Below are 16,510 nucleotides of genomic sequence, written 5' to 3' on the forward strand. Positions count from 1 at the left end.
GTCAAAATGTCTTACTTTTTCACCCTGGAAAAAATATTGGATTTTAAATTTACTCGTCAAATCAGGCCCACGTTCTCACATATTCCACTACGCTTTTGCACAAATGGTTACGTCGAGTTATTATGGACTAAAATTGCAACCTCTAAAAGCACTTTATTTAAATCAAGACATGTCTATCCACGATCCTGAGGATGTCATTTAAAGTCAGATTCAGTACATGTGAAAAAAAAAAAAAATCATTCCTTTAACCCCTTAATCTCTGGAGGATGGCGAGGGTTTTCTTTTATTTTTTCTTTCAAAGAGTTCCTTTCCAAGTGTTAAAGCTTTAATCCACATCTGCTCCATTTTCCAATATAGTATCTCCACGGGCACATGTGCAAGTCGCTCTGCCAGTTATCTCGCTTCTATTGATGGTGCAATTCCCATCACTTCATTTACCAAGAGCGCCGGCGTCACAGAAGAGACCCGCTCATTTCCATTTATCGAAATCCCATTTCTATTCCATCTGCCAACCGGTCACCTGTGAAACTAGTTTTTAACCATGGTTTGAAAGTGCACCGGCTTCGGATGCCTAACCCATCCCCTTTATTAGTGTTTATTCCGAACCATAAAACCCACCGGAGGGGCACCGACTGCCGGCGCCGGTCGTTACATTGTAAAACACCGTGGCAGGGCGGCACACAACACCGTGCATAGAGGAGCTAAGTGTGTCGGGGAGGAATTAACGAATAAATTTCTCCTTCCAATTAAAAGACGTATTTGTGCGATGCGAGCGGAGGAAGGGAACATTATCAATGAGAGGAAGAAAACTGTTACAACTCAGGAGGCACAATTACAGAGGCTGCTGGTATGCAATTAAATAGTGCTATTTAGACAGTGCTACTCTCGGCTAATAAACGCAGAACATATAGAGGAGGACAAGATCAGGCTTGCCATGCACCTCCGCATTTCCCGACAGCTGGTGCAACAGCTGACTGGAATGTAAACACAAACAGCGGCAAAACGACGACATCAAAGGAGGACGAGGCGTCAAGGACGCACTCATTTACATAAGGAGTACATTGTGAGACACTAAAATAATTCAACATCTCGTGACCTGAAGGTAAAATTCTGCATCCAAAATAACAAAATACAAACAACACTCTTGGAAAAAAAAAAAGAATCACAGATTTTATTGAGACAGATGTAGTTTTCCCAGGGTACATTCCAAATTAAATGTATGTAGGGCAGCACACGACCCCCCACAGTGTATTAGAGCATGTTTGAGTCATTTCACCTCTCTGCAGTCACTCTGTGGAGAGTGAGTGAAGCTCAGTGGAATACTCAAAATGTACAAAATAAAGCTTGAAGCTAAATGGGTTCGGGAAGTGATACAGGTGGAAATCAATGGGCAGCTGAGTCCATTTTATTCATGTGTTAAACCCCTACTGACATTTCAGAACATCTCAAAACAATGGATACTAGAATTAACAACTAAGCCCCTTCCTGTTCCTGACTATGCCTGATCTCTGTACTGCTGGTGCAGCATTAGCACGTCTTCCTGGGAGACCCGGGTCCAGCCCTCGCTGTGGACGTGGTACAGATTGACCTGCCCTCCGCTGTAGGCGTCGCGGTATGTGGCCTGGTAGATGGCTCGGCGGCCCAACTCGCAGGCCTCCTCCACGCTCAGGTCGTTTCGCAGGCCACTGTCCATCACACCGTAGGCGTACATGGAGCCAGAGCCCACAGCGAAAAGGTCTCCGCACACGCGGTTCCCCTCCGAGTCGACGTAGTACAGCCCTGAGGAGACAAGGAGGCAGTGTAAGAGAGCGGAAAGAAAAGTGCAGGGAGGAAGAAACTGTGTTAAGGGAGTGAGTTGTGTTCCAGCAAGAGCATCCTTCGATCTCCTGACTCAGGTGTTGTCAGGGAAAGCAAGATGAGTTGGTGTATCTAACATCCACACACACACACACACACACACACACACACACACACACACACACACACACACACACACACACACACACACACACACACACACACACACACACACACACACACACACACACACACACACACACACACACACACACACACACACACACACACACACACACCTCTAGAGTATGAGTATAAACAGCTGCAAGCTCTCCAAGTGAAGCAAGGCTGGCAGATAGGAACAGCTGCATCCTTTTAAAGTAAAAGCGAAGACGGCCGCGCAACCTGCTGACGAGGCACGGACCACATCGGTGTCTGCCCAGGGGCCGTTACCTCGGGCCTTATTGATCCCCGAGAACACGCCAAAAATTAACTATCGACCCCGCAACCCGAGCTGCACAGGTAACTGCACCTAGCACCTCAAGAGGGAAGATGGGGGAAAAACAACAGCAGCGTGCTGTGGACAGAGGATCAGACAAGAAGAGCGCTTTGATGTCCTTCCACACATATACACTCTTGCTTCTATGAGATTTAAATGACAGAGTTGAGAGTTTACCCTGCAGCAAACCGACCAAACATGTAATCCCACGTGCACCGCTGACCCACACTGCTCCGGTGGACCTGTGAGGGACAGTTTGCTCCGCGCTTTCGTGGTCACATGCAAGACATTCTGTTCCGCGCCACGACACACTTGCTAGGCCTGATCCCGGAGTGACGTGGAGAACGAGTGACGAGCACCAGCCTGTGAGCTCGCCCACCGCCAGCTCACAGATGGTAAAAAGACAGCCTGCGAAAAAAGGGAATTTTTTTTCACAGCGCCTCACAGAGCGAAACCTGTGAAAATTATGCTTGCGCAGAGAAACACGAGAGCACATGCACTGGAAATTGCCTAATATCCACTGCCGTTGCTCATCTCGCACATTAAAAAACACTTCAGAATGCCCTCAGATTGCACATCCCCGCGTGCGGAGATCCTCGGCTAAACTAGTGACGGTCTATTAGGGATAGAGAGCCACTTGCTTCTCTGGAAAAAGAAAAAAGGAGCTTGCCATTACTTTCAACTGGCAAATTGCAGCTTCCTCAGCCCATCGTTAGCTTGCCATGATGATCATCCAGCGCCTGCCTATGCACGGGGATAATTTGCCATTCTGAGACCTGCCTGTTCCTCTTGAAAACTGTAAGGGACTCGTTAAAAATATAATGGGCCGGGAGGGAGAGAGAGATGCAACGGCAGCCTCTTGTGTCGAGTGGCGCGGTTGACGGAGGTGGATGAGGACTCTTTCGGAGGTCCAAGTATAGAAGCGGAGCAGCACAAAAAGAGCGCATCCCACATCCATTCCTTTTCCAAACACACCTGGGTGTTTTGTGGAGCCCAATGCGATATCACTTAACGGTTCCCACCACGGATGCATAAAATAAAAAAAATACATGCAAGCGTCAATGGGTGATCAGAAAAAGAAAAAAAAAGAGGGATGGTGGGGGTGTGAAAATTCATATGGCCCACGTCGAGGCATAAGTGGGGGCACGCTGAATGAATGGCGGAGCGTTGAAACAGTGGCAGCCAAGACAGGCTCCTTCCACTCCATCAATCACCTGACAGGTGCTTAAGGAGGCTCTTTTTTTGAACAGCAGCCTGTGCAGCTGGCTGTACCGATGGCGTTTAAAGCGAGGGACGGGTGACTGGCATCAAATGGGTCAGAGTCCTACCACTGGATCAAGAGTAAAAAAAAAAAGAATAGAAAAAGAGCAGCAGCTGAACAGAGAGGGAGGGGAAACTCACAACGTCACACCATCCTCTTGGGAGTGGCTGTAAAACCACACAGGCTTTCCGCGACACGGTCTCGAAATCATACGCTAATTTACTGTTTTGTCGTGAGGCGACATCCCGTTTAATCGCATCTCTTTATTACAGAGGCTCCATGTCCTTGTAGGGAGCAGCAGAGGGGGCTGCAGAGAACATCGCCACTTCTCTCAGTCAACCCAAAGCCAATTCAAAGCTATCGAGCATCGACTGTACGAGTGTCACAAGATTTTAAGTTATCACACGATACATATTTGTCAAGCTCGTCAACATAGCTATTATTTGATTTATTGTTCGCGCAGCTTTGAGACACTCCATCAGGGGAATAAGTGCTCTTGACATGATTGTAGCTGGCTAATGAGCTTCCTGCCTAATCGCGATTGATTTCATTTGCATGACATTTACCTCTCCATTCAATCACTGGCATTGTGGGGTCCGTGGCTAAGCTCCTGCACCTCTTGAGCTAATAAAAGGATCATTATTTCCCCCAAATTGATTTCTTAGGATTTAACGCGTGTCATTTACGTTTGTTGGCACACTGTGGGGCTGTCATTGTTCACACAGGCCCCTGTGCTTTCCAGACAAAGCAGGCATTGATCCCCATAGATGTACAGGCATTATGCATGCGACCCGATTGTCCGGGGCTGAGACCCGACGTCCATCATCCCACCGTGCGCTCGCTGGCCCGCAGTCGCGGCCTCATCGATTTCCCATTACGGTGTCACTGTGGCAGCCTCTTTAAGCACAACTTCGGTGATGTACGGCCTCACACTACGTGGCAGCCACAAGCCACAGCTTTAGGTGAGAGGGGCAGAGCATAAGAGAGGCTGCGGTACCATCTAGTGGGCAACTCGGAGAAATACATGTATCATGTGCGTCCACTTTAATACGGTATAATGTAAGAAACTGATAGTTCTATTAAAAAAAGATCATTACAATTTATGTAATAACTCAAGCAGAGCATCAAACATATCTCTTACTCAGGATTTGTGTTGGTTTCAGTCTGACGTAAAATACATAACTGGATATATAAGATGGCAAAAAAGTTGAAAAAAATACTTAACTGGCATACAAAATTAGAAAAAGGGTCTTTACGTCAAAATTAGCTACTTTAAATTCTGAAACAAATTTCATTGCCGATTAAGCTTCGATTATTTTCGTGATTAAGGGGTTCCTTGTTTGGCCTAAAAAGATCAGAAAATGGAAACAATCAGACTTTTAAAAATCCCATCAAATGTTCTGTCTGAAATCATCACGTGTTTTCCATTCATACATAAATGAAAAGACAGAAAATCCTGATGAGAAGTTGGAACTAGGAAATGTTTGGAATTTTTTACTTGAAAAATTGCTTAAATGATTAATCATTTAACAAAAATTGACTTTTTCTGTCAATGAATTTAAGATTAAAAGACTAATTAGGGAGCGGCTCTGTCATAAATTCCAGATCCAACCTGTCACAACAAACCCTGAATAGATTAACTGACCCAAAAAAGTCCCTATTAAGTTGAAGAAAAAAAAAACTTAAGTCTTGCAGTTAAGATCTTTGGGAATTGATCTCAATTTGGACACAAAGGGTTAATACATAAATACCTAGTACATACTGCCAAATTGTAATCCAGATTTGCGTGTCATCTGTATTTACCTGGGCCTCTCTTGTCCCAGCCACACACCATGGTTCCCATGCTGAGTCCCATGCCCTTGTACTGGTACACCATGTTGGCAAGCAGCTTGGAGGCGGCTGCCACTGATATGCGCTCCTTGTTGCGGAGCTCGTAGATGCGGCACTGGCGGGCAAGCAGGCGCTCCCAGAAGCTACAGTCCGCAGCACCTCCGGCCATGGTGCCCAGCAGGTAAGGGTTGATCTCAATCACCTTCTTCACCGTCTGCGATGCGATGTAAGAGCCCGCTGTGGCCCGAGAGTCCACCGCGACAATGACGCCATGCTGGAACTGAGAGAAGCAGCGGCGGGGGAGGAACACATTAATAAGGCTCATTACAGCAGGAGGGGAACACAACAACAGAGGAGCTATTACATGATCATGTCGACCGAATTGGGAAGCAGCATTTTTTTAAACCAACGAGTCACTGACTAATACAACAAATGCAAGTATTAAGTAATTACTGCTTGTGTTAGGCCTCCCTTAAAATGACAGAAAAGTGGCGCTCCTCCACAACTGTCAGAGAGAGAGCAATATTTGGTTTAGCTCTGGCACAGAGGTGAGGAGGTTCAACTTCTATTAGACGCTTGTCAGACTTCTATTATTACCTCCAAAATCCGCTATCAGTGGATTTTCAGTGGAGTCACCTCGGCAGCACATCACTAAAGTGAAGACAACAGATTCAGCCAGTGAAGGAGGGAGGGAGATGACAGTCCACAGGGGAGGTTGTCATTGAACCAGCCTCCAACCCAATCCGGGATTATGGGATAGGGTTGGCGGCTGTTTATCTTTTCTTTTTAGCAGCAAATCCCCTGAAGCGACCATAACCTACTGCAGGCAGGGCGTTCAGCATTTACACAGCAGCACTGCTCCGTGAGACTAACTGAGAGGAGAATGTCTGTTTTCACTCACCTGACAAGATAAGTCACCAACACATGATAGTATGGCTCCTTTAATGCGTTATTATTAAGTATTGAGACAACAATAGGGCCTGCTGGCACAGAAGCAGTAGTTATATCAGGCTATTACACAATCTAACTTTTAGCATGATGATTCCATTGTTGGTTTTGATGTTTTCATGGGACTTGAAAAAATAATAACAGTATCCACTTATTATTTGATTGTGATGTGAACCCACCTTGGACTCCCTTTAATCAACTGCAGTGAGTCACGAACTTTCAGGACATAAAGACCCCTACTCATCAGAGCTTTAAGGTCTCCTACTTTCTCCAAGGAGTGTCCTTGTGTTGTGTGTTTGTGTAATAATTCAAACTTATGTATGTTATAGACTGAGAACAGGGGGTTGGAGTTTTTTGAAGGCTGAAAAAGATGTGTTAAACCTAGCGTCTTGAAGATTGGCAGCTTAAAGTATGTTTAGAACATCAGCTGTAGACGTTTACAGTTAACATCCATCCTAACAGGAAATACATTGACAGCATGATTGAATTAACAGTTGACACCAAAAAACACACTATAATTAAAAACTGTACAAGATGTCACTTGCTAGCATAATCCCTAATACATTATTCTTACACCCTTGGTTTGAATAAAGTTAAAATGCAGAATTCAGATGAGTAAATATGTCTTTTAATGCCTCAGTCTTCTTTGCCTCCTTGGATGTATGATTAACTCGCGTATGATGAAGCTTTTGATCATATTTAGCCGTTATGCCACAATACAAAGAGCACCGGCAACATTAGACGTACAACAAGTCATATGGCGTTATCGACAAATTGAGGTAATATTTTATGTGGATGTATTGAGAAATCATTAGAAAGGTTAAACATAAGCCAACATCATATGAGTGAGTGAGTGAGTGAGTGTTCCAGGCATCGTGTTGTTTTCCATTCTTGCTAAAGGACCAATGTGAAATAATGTCACGGGACAAAACAGAGGTACTGACTTGTTACACATATCGAAAAAAATGCTGCCATTGCTGTCGAAACCACAGCGATGGAGCTGCTGTGCCAGGAGCCCAAACCATCATCAGGGGACTATGAACATATGCGATGAGAAAGCGGTTTGTAGCCATGCTAGCATGCTAACATCCGAGATCAGTCCCGCGGCTAGCTCGAACGTGTGATGTTCAAAGTCCGAATGATGTCAGATATTTACTTTGACAACAACCAAGAGACTCAAACGAGTGGCGTGGTGCCAGCTAGCTACAATCATTTATTCATGAGCTTACTTTGAAGGCTAAGGTGGTGGTTCCATGCAGAAACTCTATTTTCCTCTCGACGCCATCCTCGTCCGCGGCACACAGCGGGTTCCTAACGGAGAAACTGAGCTCGTCTCCCGGTGCGGACTCAAAACCCAGGCCGCTCTCTCCGGGTCCACAGCCATACGCAGAAGGCTGACGGCTACCGAAGGCGAAATCCGCACAATCACTGTTCAACACACTAGCGAGAGCCATCTTTGAAAGTGTCTGACGAGCAAGCAGCTTCCGGCGCGTAGGGCCAGTGAACCGGGAACATTTATCGTGTGGTGGCGGAAGCAGCACGCAGCGCCCCCTGTGGCCGTGGAGGACTCTGACTTTATTTCACAGAATTGGGAGAGACAAAGCAAAAATACAAACATACAATAGAGTCTATGAAATTTGTTTAACTGCCGAAGTCAGTGATTCAATCTCTAAATACATCACTATTTTTGAAATTTCTACCTGACCCCCATCTCCCACATAAATACTGTGATTCATGAAGGAACTGTCAATCATGTCACTGTTTTCTGTCCCTCCTCTCCAGGTCTCTATAATATTCCTCTTTCAGGTCCTCCCTCTGTCTTTGCTTCCATCCCTGAGCTGTGATGTGGAAGAGGTCCACGTTGTTTCCCGAGTAGGCGTCCCTGTGAGTGGCTCTGAACACAGCTTGTCTGGCCAAGGAGATGGACTCCTCTTTGCTCAGGCTCCACTTCAGTCCGCTGTCCAGGATTCCATAAGCATAGGGAGAACCTGAGCCCACGGAAATGACATCCCCCTGCAGTCGGGCTCCATCGCTGCACACGTATATCAGCTTTGGGCCGCCAATAGGGGAGGCAGAACATGTCATTGCGGTAACACCTTGAGTACTGACAGCGGATGAGGAGCTATCACCAGTCAGAAAGGATGAGGCTTGTGACCTGTTTTCACAGTCAGCGTTGCCTGCTTCCTTGTCCCAGCCACACAGGGTGAGGGCCACACACACGTCAGTCCCTTTAAAGGGGTGCAGCATAAATGATAACAGTTTAGCAGTGCCTAGTATTGACAGGCGGCGTCTGTATCGCAGTTGGTAGAGTCTGATCTCTCTGGTCAAAATTCGCTCCCACAGCATGCAGTCTGCCCCACTACCAGACGAGGTGACCACCAAGTGGGAGTGAATAGGGGTAATCTTATGAACGGCTGGGCATGCAACAAGCCCCCCAGCACTGGCACGAGTGTCTGCAGCGGCGATGACCCCACCTTGGAAAATGAAACCAAGAGTTGTTGTTCCATGAGACAGAGGGAAAGGCCTGCGGACCTTCACTGACTGGTTGGCTGGGGGAAAAGGTCTGTGGTTGAAAGGAGCAGTGTTGGGGATGAAAAAGTGTAGTGGGGCCCCACGTGTGGTCTCACATTTTTCACGTCTCCTCAATCCGAAGCTGTTATAGTCAGTCGTACGAAAAGATGAGAATGTGCCTTCCAACGATGAAGCAGAAAACCACTTCCCAGGAGTGTCCTTGAAACTGCAAATATCTTCTAAAGCCATGATGGTGTCAGCAAAACCACATACAGAGATTCCTCGTTTAGAAAATCCATATGGTTGGCATACAAAAAGTATTCCTCAGATTAAACCAGAGTCCAGCCTGGAGAAAAACCTTTCACTCTCTCTCATATACTGTCTACTTTAAAGAAGAAAGTGTTTTGACCCTTTTATATCCCTCCCAAATATCACACCTTGCACAAACACACACACACACACACACACACACACACACACACACGTAGGCTTGTGTCCAAAAGCATTTGAGTGGACATAAGTGATATTTTATCCACCTACATGCGGTGAAAGTGATATCCAGAGAAGCCACTTTATGCAAACCTCGTTTGGGCTGGTGAGCAAGTTCGTTCACATCTTTCACATCATTTTCAGTTTGTTGCTAGTGCCATCCACCAATAGAAGGATTTTTCATTTTCCTGATGAAGCTATTTTCCATACGGTATCAATGTCTCAAGTCTAGCTACAACAACAACAAAAAAAAATATATAAAAGAGGGACTGGATTAATAATAACCAATATATAACCAACTGTGCAATATTTATATTTATTCTCCATGTGCAACTATTGCTACTGCTCTGTACATAGCATTCATATATTTTGTTATATTTTGTACATATATACTGTTTTTTAAAAATGTCTTTGTATATTCTGCCATTTCTGCTATATTCTGTCCACTGTGCTGCTGTAACGACCAAATTTCCACATTGTGGGACTAATAAAGGTATATCTTATCTTATCTTATCATATTTTTAGGACTCCTACTTTAACACAGCATATAAATGTTTTTTTCTCGCAAAACATAAACACTAACAGTGGAGAAAAAATCCATTGCTGAGGTCAATAAACATAAACTGAAAACAAAAGTTTGTACAATAGAGGCAAAGAAATGCACAGTTATCGCGATAATTTAAAAAGGACTGTAACCACGAATGTAACTGGCGTGCTGGTGAAGCCATTTTGGCTCTGAATCTGAATGATATGGCCGTCTCCACAGATCCAAGATGGCGTCACTTTTCTCGAACGGCAACGCAACTAGGTGGCCCCAGTCAGTCATTCAGTCGGCTAGAACCATGGCGTCTGGCAGTACAGGGGGCAGGGTGTCCTGCGGGAGAGATTTGAATTGTGTGCCGGAGGTTTCCGACACGTTAGCGGTGGTCGCCAAACTCGGGTGAGAAAATGTTCTGCAGCTTATGTTGTGGTAGAAGACACTTTACGAGAGCAAGGCGCTGGTTAGCTTAGCTTAATGTCAGTGTGTGATGCTCGCTAAGCTAGCCGGTGAATTACCAGCACGTGCCCAATCACAACGTTGCTTGACGCCGGTGCGCAGTTTCTCTTGTCTTCGCTCGGGATGTAGTCTGCCGTCGGGCACAGTTAAGCAAACAATGTCGACGTTTCACATCCAGCTTTTATTAATATAATTCATATTCAAGACGCTTGTTTTCGTTATCTCGTGTGCAGGTTCGACTTCCTGTGCATGCCCCTGTTCCACTCGAGGTTCAGGAGAGAGTTCGAGTTGGGACCCGCGAAGTCCCGAGCCGGTGCTCAGACCCGGTCCGACCTGCTGCTGTGTGGAAGAGGTCGGTCCTGCTCCTCGATCGACTTCCATTTTCACGTTCACTTTTTTCACCCTCTCCGTAGACTTTTCATAACTTTATCCCCCTGTGCTGGAACAGGCCCAATTTATTAACACCATGGGGGGATGTTTGATCACGATGGCCCGAGATTAATAATGTAGAATGTCAGGCATCTGCTCCTTGATGCAGTTCTTCACGATGAACCACTTTATTAGGTCGACTCCCCTTCACTTTTGTCTTCTACACTTGCTTTCTATTCCTGTTCAGTTCACCCGGATTGGTCTTACCAGTCTAATATTTTTGTTTTATCTTTTTACGCTGGGGTCCTGTGGACGTTTTTCCGATTACAATTCGGGTACACGAGTTAATACAAGGCGACTGATGAGTCTCAATTCCCCACAGAAGGGAACCAGTGACTTCACTGCAAAAAAGGAAAACTAAAATAGAAAAAATAAGCACTGAATTTGAGGAGGAAATTGCTTAATACAAGTGAAATTATCTGTCCATGCAGCATGATAATTTTACTCGACAAGAAATCTTGAATTAAGACATATTCTAGAGAGTCTCAGACTTCACATTGTTTGGTTTAGTTTAACCACAAATTTTTAATGTCTATTTAAGACAATGTTCTGTATGAGTGTTTAAATCCATTGTGCTGTGACTAGATTGGAATACTCTCATTGTTGGGAAGCTCTCTCAATGGATCGACGCAGATTCAGAAATCAAGACGGAACGCAGAAACTCGGAGGCGGTGAGTCCTTCACCTTTGACAATTTTTTATGTGGGATGAGAGAACGTGAGGTGTCCAGCCTCTTGTCCTCCCGAACACCCCACATGCGTTCATTGTTTTTTCCTGTGTTTCTCTCCAGGCTCTGGCGCAGGAGCTAAACTTCTCAGCCTATCTGGGTCTGCCTGTGCTCATGATTCCTCTGAAGGGCCCTCATAATGCCAATCTAGCCCGTGTGCTCCTGAACCACATCCAAACTGGACACCACACCTCCAATGTAAGACACGATGTGCACATGCAGATTGTTATAAGATACCAGAGAAGTCAGACAGGAGGCTGAAGTCATCAGTCAACTGCTGTTTTCCTCTGTCTGAATAGTTCTGGATTCGTGTCCCGCTGATGGCGTCTGAAGACATGCGGGAAGATCTGATTGAGAACGAACCGACCACTTGCACCGATGACACAAGCGTGGATGAGAAGACCTGGAGCTGGTGAGTTTCACCAAAGTCAATTTCCCCGAGCAGTCGACTGCTGTCTGCATGCTCAAACAGTTGTCATTGATTTCCTTTAAAATCGTGATTCATTTTGTTTACTCGTCTCTGCTCTTTCAGGTGGCACTCCCTCAGAACCCTTTGTGATTACAACAAGAGGATCTGTCTCGGTGAGAGAGCACGCTGGGAAGCAGCTGCCCAGGGCAGAGTCAGCGCATTAAGAAAGTATGGTAATGTCTCCTGCTGACATTTTACTCTGTTCTATTCTTGAAGCCATTGAAGTTGCAGCAGACATGCCGTCAGATGCCGTCATAGATAAATGGCTCGGGGAACCCATCAAAGCTGCCATACTTCCCACCAGCATCTTCTTAACTAACAAGAAGGGCTTCCCCGTTCTGTCAAAAGCCCACCAGCGAATAATCTTCCGTCTTTTCAAGGTGCAGAATAACAATTACAATTCGTCTTATTGAAAAGAAATGAATCGCCACAGATTTGGAAGTATTGTTTTAATTTAAAACGACCTCTTTGCACAGTTGGAGGCCCAGTTCATCTTCACAGGCACCAGTCGGCACACTGACAAGGACTTCCGATCCTACCTGCAGTACCTGGAATACCTCAACCAGAACCGGCCCGCACCCAACGCGTATGAGCTCTTTGCCAAGGGCTACGAAGACTACCTACAGTCTCCCCTCCAGGTAAGGAAGCGCTTGTTTGTCTTTATGTATCTGAAATATCTTGGTTTTTTTTGTGACAATGAAGACTGAAAATATTTTTGCCCCTTCTCTCCCCTGTAGCCCCTCATGGACAACCTGGAGTCTCAGACATATGAAGTGTTTGAGAAGGATCCTATTAAATATTCACAGTACCAACAAGTAAGTCCATTAGACAAAGTAGTAACTGCACACACTACAGTATTTTCAATGCGAGAAAACAGTATAGACGGTAGAGTATAGATGACACAGAATATCCAAAGTGCTTTCTTATCTATAAAAGTGAAGTAGTATCTCAAAGCATCCATTCATATTCCACATACCTACTTCCCTCCTCATGGTGAAATTAAATGGCATCTACAACAACAACATTTAAGACACATACTTAAATATGGGCATGTAAATCTAACCCTTATCATCTGGGAAATCTTTCATACTTGATATGTAGCTGACTGAAATCTGTACATTATGAGTCACTTTGTGTTTGTGGCCTGTCTGGAATTAGCCGGTTTGGCCATTCTTGAGTTATGGTAACTGCAGACAGTTTGTGCTTAGGTTTGTAACTGATTGAGGAGTTGTGTAAACAGGACCATGTTAGATATGAGCTTTAAAAGGTGAAGGACCGTTTGATGCACAGAATAGATTTTGATTGTTTATCAAGATTTTATCTTTATAGACAGGCAACATATTGATATACGTGCTTTGTCTTTGTTGTTGCAGGCTGTGTATAAATGTCTTCTTGACAGAGTTCCAGAGGATGAGAAAGACACAAATGTCCAGTGAGTAGAAGGAAACAACTCCAAAAGTGCCACTGGCTTAGAGCTTCACTGGTTGGAGAAGTCATGAGCTACTTTCTCTGAAATCCTATCCTCTACACAGGGTGCTGATGGTTTTGGGAGCGGGGAGGGGTCCCCTGGTCAACGCGTCGCTGCGTGCTGCCAGACAGGCGGACAGGAAGCTGAAGATATACGCTGTGGAGAAAAATCCCAATGCTGTTATCACGTGAGTAAAATACTGCTGCTCTTTATTTCAATACTTGTGTCTGTACACTAAATATGCACGTACATAGGAAAAATAGCAACACACAAACACTATATGGCTATTATTGAGTATCACTTTGGGGAGCCTGGAATTTTGAGTGCTCATGTAATTTCCTGCTGTAGTAACTGCAACTTTAACTGTAACTTGTTCAGGCTGGAGAATTGGCGCTTTGAGGAGTGGGGTGAACAGGTGACCGTGGTGTCGTGTGACATGCGGGAGTGGGCAGCACCTGAGAAAGCCGACATCATTGTCAGCGAGCTGCTTGGATCATTCGGTGACAATGAGCTCTCTCCTGAATGCTTAGATGGAGCGCAGCACTTCCTCAAAGGTAATTCATTACTGTTTTAGTGTCGTTGTTAAAAAAGCAAATCAACCATGTATATTCTGTAGCTGCTGAGTCATTAAATGCAGAGAACCATTGGTTATTTGCCACATGAAACAACGTGTAAAGGCATTTCTCACCCTCCATTACCTTCCATGCTTCCTTGCATCTCAAATCACTTTCTCTTTCCCTCTTTTTGCTCTTCTCATCATGTCACCTTCAGATGACGGAGTCAGCATCCCCTCTTCCTACACGTCCTTCCTGGCTCCTCTGTCCTCCTCCAAGCTGTACAACGAAGTACGGAACTGCCGGGAACGTGACAAGGACCCAGAGTGCCACTTTGAAACGCCCTACGTTGTTCGCCTCCACAACTTTCACCAGTTGGCTGAACCCAAAGCGTGCTTCACCTTCAAACACCCCACAACAGGTAGATAGATCATCACCAAACTCAGATTGTACACGCAGAAACACACATTACCATTAGAGATGACCACTTTTCCCTTCCCTGATAAGTATACCTGAACTTTCCGTATGGGCCGATACTGAGAACCGATCTCATACCAGCACACTCAAAAAAAATAATTACAACAATATGGTTAACGTTGCTGTTTTACTTGTGGGACTCTCCAGTGTGAAATATTGACAAATTGCTGACGTTTTGATAACTCTGGCTCATGCTACACTATTCTTCTTTAACATTCTATAAACGGCACCTGCCAGTGGCAGTACAGTGCAACTGCTGTTTTGGAGCGATGAAGAAGTGATTTCCGGGAAAAGAAAGAATTAAAAGACATGTTATCAGATCAATACATAGATTCACGTACTCTCCGATGCCAGAGGCGGCATTTTCGGCAGTATCGGAGGCATTTCCTACACTGGTATTGTTATTGGAATATCTCCAATTACCATAATACGAGTATAGATATGTTGACCTGTGTTTCTTTCTTTTTCCTCAAGACATGAACAATAACCGGTATCAGTGCCTCAGATTCTCAGTGGGTTGTAACACGGTGCTCCACGGCTTTGCCGGCTACTTTGAAACCACGCTGTACAAAGATGTCACACTCAGTAAGTCAGCTTCGTAAAGGGGAAGTGGTTTTGTACTGAGATTTGGAGATATTAATGATCATATTGTGTTTGTGTTTGCCTTAGGTATAAAACCAGAGACACATTCACCTGGAATGTTCTCCTGGTTCCCCATCCTCTTCCCCCTCAAAGTGAGTTGCACAGTCACTTCCTGATTCATTTCCTTTTTTAATTAAAATTCAAAAAAATAATCATGATGTTTACAGACTAATACATCTTTCGTCCTCTATTCCTTCCCAACAGCAACCCATCTCCATAGCCCGGGATGATGACGTTACAGTGAGATTCTGGCGCTGCAACAATGGGAAGAAGGTGTGGTACGAATGGGCCGTGACCGAGCCCTCCTGCTCCGCCATCCACAACCCAGCAGGACGCTCCTACACCATCGGCCTGTGAACACAACACATGAGCAGCACACTCCCAGTCATACACTCACATGTGTTTCAGTAAGACTGTAAGTTGGGTGACCTGGTTCTTATTATACACACACACACACACACACACACACATACACACACACACACACACACACACACACACAGTTAAAACCTTGACTTGAGGTGAGAGCCTGTAACCAATTCGTCCTAGGTTTAAATGACCAATGTAGCACTTTTGAGCCAGCGATGAAATTTAATGATAAACCATATTTTTCTGTCTGCTCTCAGAATTTGCTGTAGACATCTTTAGCAAGCACAGACTATCACCTGTACACCAAGTAGTTGTTTTTGTTGTGAGATTGGCTCATTCAGCTAAGGTATGACACCTCACCTGTGGTGTGTCATGCTTTGTGTTTTTTATGGTCCCCCCTCCCCTCCTACCATTCTGAGCAGTTCGATAAAGACATACACACTCAATCCATCCGAACCTTTGCCTTATCAAACACATTCCACACTGATCCTTAAATAATGACAAAAAAAACCACCCTTGTCCTCAACAGCAGGGTCAGACGAAGGTTATGCTATTCAGGTCACATACCACGTTGTCTCTTCATACCTTTTGTTATTTCTTTATGTTTGAAACACATCAATAAAGACATTACTGTAATATTCTCCATATGCTTTTCAAGTTCTTGGGATCGCATAGTAAATAATAGAAAAGTGTGATTGATTTTAGTATCACAGCAGGATCGTTATTAGCAGCAATATTTACAGGTTGTTTTAGTGGGTCAGCAATGTATCCAGTAGGTGTCACCCTGTTGTCACCCTCTAACACAGTACCGTTCAGTCTGCATTGTGAGTTTGAGTACAAGCACACACGCCCTGTCTGCTCCTATGCTAAGCATGATAAGAGGCATCATGCTAGCGAGGAATGATAACACCAGCTTTTTGCACGTCGTACAAGTTGCAGTTACTTAACAGACGCACAACTAGTGTCAGTCTACAATCATAATATAACACCTTGGTTTTAAGGATTAACTGTTTTGTTGTGTCATAATATACTCGTACTCGTGTA

General features: G+C 44.8%; 3 protein-coding genes across 4 annotated transcripts; 1 reads left to right on the plus strand and 2 right to left on the minus strand.

Annotated features, from left to right (window-relative positions):
- Nucleotides 1–1,156: 1,156 nt before the first annotated feature.
- Nucleotides 1,157–7,838, minus strand: psmb5 (proteasome 20S subunit beta 5). Its single transcript, XM_035633381.2, has 3 exons — nucleotides 7,565–7,838; nucleotides 5,361–5,667; nucleotides 1,157–1,779 (listed from the first exon to the last, which is right to left on the minus strand). Exons 1-3 carry the CDS (start codon nucleotides 7,787–7,789, stop codon nucleotides 1,496–1,498), a joined length of 816 nt encoding a protein of 271 aa, XP_035489274.2. The 5' UTR covers nucleotides 7,790–7,838; the 3' UTR covers nucleotides 1,157–1,495.
- Nucleotides 7,839–7,889: 51 nt separating this feature from the next.
- Nucleotides 7,890–9,247, minus strand: psmb11a (proteasome 20S subunit beta 11a). The gene has a single exon (XM_035635687.2). The coding sequence runs from the start codon at nucleotides 9,093–9,095 to the stop codon at nucleotides 8,091–8,093; it is 1,005 nt and encodes a 334-aa protein (XP_035491580.2). The 5' UTR covers nucleotides 9,096–9,247; the 3' UTR covers nucleotides 7,890–8,090.
- An 862-nt stretch (nucleotides 9,248–10,109) lies between these two features.
- Nucleotides 10,110–16,111, plus strand: prmt5 (protein arginine methyltransferase 5). Of its 2 annotated transcripts, none has more exons than XM_035635683.2 (16): nucleotides 10,110–10,275; nucleotides 10,566–10,684; nucleotides 11,347–11,432; nucleotides 11,551–11,685; nucleotides 11,787–11,899; nucleotides 12,020–12,069; nucleotides 12,173–12,336; nucleotides 12,433–12,594; nucleotides 12,694–12,771; nucleotides 13,330–13,388; nucleotides 13,489–13,611; nucleotides 13,803–13,978; nucleotides 14,196–14,399; nucleotides 14,930–15,040; nucleotides 15,125–15,189; nucleotides 15,302–16,111. In XM_035635683.2, the coding sequence occupies exons 1-16, from the start codon at nucleotides 10,178–10,180 to the stop codon at nucleotides 15,452–15,454; spliced, it is 1,896 nt and encodes a 631-aa protein (XP_035491576.1). In that variant the 5' UTR covers nucleotides 10,110–10,177; the 3' UTR covers nucleotides 15,455–16,111. The 2 variants fall into 2 exon arrangements, with proteins under 2 accessions (XP_035491576.1, XP_035491577.1); XM_035635684.2 differs by lacking the exon at nucleotides 10,110–10,275 and adding an exon at nucleotides 10,353–10,477.
- Nucleotides 16,112–16,510: the final 399 nt, after the last annotated feature.

This window comes from Scophthalmus maximus, chromosome 5 (assembly GCF_022379125.1).
Source record: "Scophthalmus maximus strain ysfricsl-2021 chromosome 5, ASM2237912v1, whole genome shotgun sequence".
In the NCBI taxonomy this organism is placed as follows: domain Eukaryota; kingdom Metazoa; phylum Chordata; class Actinopteri; order Pleuronectiformes; family Scophthalmidae; genus Scophthalmus; species Scophthalmus maximus.

What these genes read in the sequence shown, in the direction of transcription:
- psmb11a (XM_035635687.2), bottom strand. Translation starts at nt 9,095, where the DNA reads ATGGCTTTAGAAGATATTTGCAGTTTCAAGGACACTCCTGGGAAGTGG.
- prmt5 (XM_035635683.2), top strand. Translation starts at nt 10,178, where the DNA reads ATGGCGTCTGGCAGTACAGGGGGCAGGGTGTCCTGCGGGAGAGATTTG. An exon ending in CTGGACACCACACCTCCAAT is followed by an intron (nt 11,686 to 11,786) that starts GTAAGACACGAT and finishes CTGTCTGAATAG; the next exon opens with TTCTGGATTCGTGTCCCGCT. An exon ending in CCATCCTCTTCCCCCTCAAA is followed by an intron (nt 15,190 to 15,301) that starts GTGAGTTGCACA and finishes CCTTCCCAACAG; the next exon opens with CAACCCATCTCCATAGCCCG.
- psmb5 (XM_035633381.2), bottom strand. Translation starts at nt 7,789, where the DNA reads ATGGCTCTCGCTAGTGTGTTGAACAGTGATTGTGCGGATTTCGCCTTC. An exon ending in CCACCACCTTAGCCTTCAAA is followed by an intron (nt 5,668 to 7,564) that starts GTAAGCTCATGA and finishes TGCTTCTCTCAG; the next exon opens with TTCCAGCATGGCGTCATTGT. An exon ending in CTGGGACAAGAGAGGCCCAG is followed by an intron (nt 1,780 to 5,360) that starts GTAAATACAGAT and finishes TTGTCTCCTCAG; the next exon opens with GGCTGTACTACGTCGACTCG.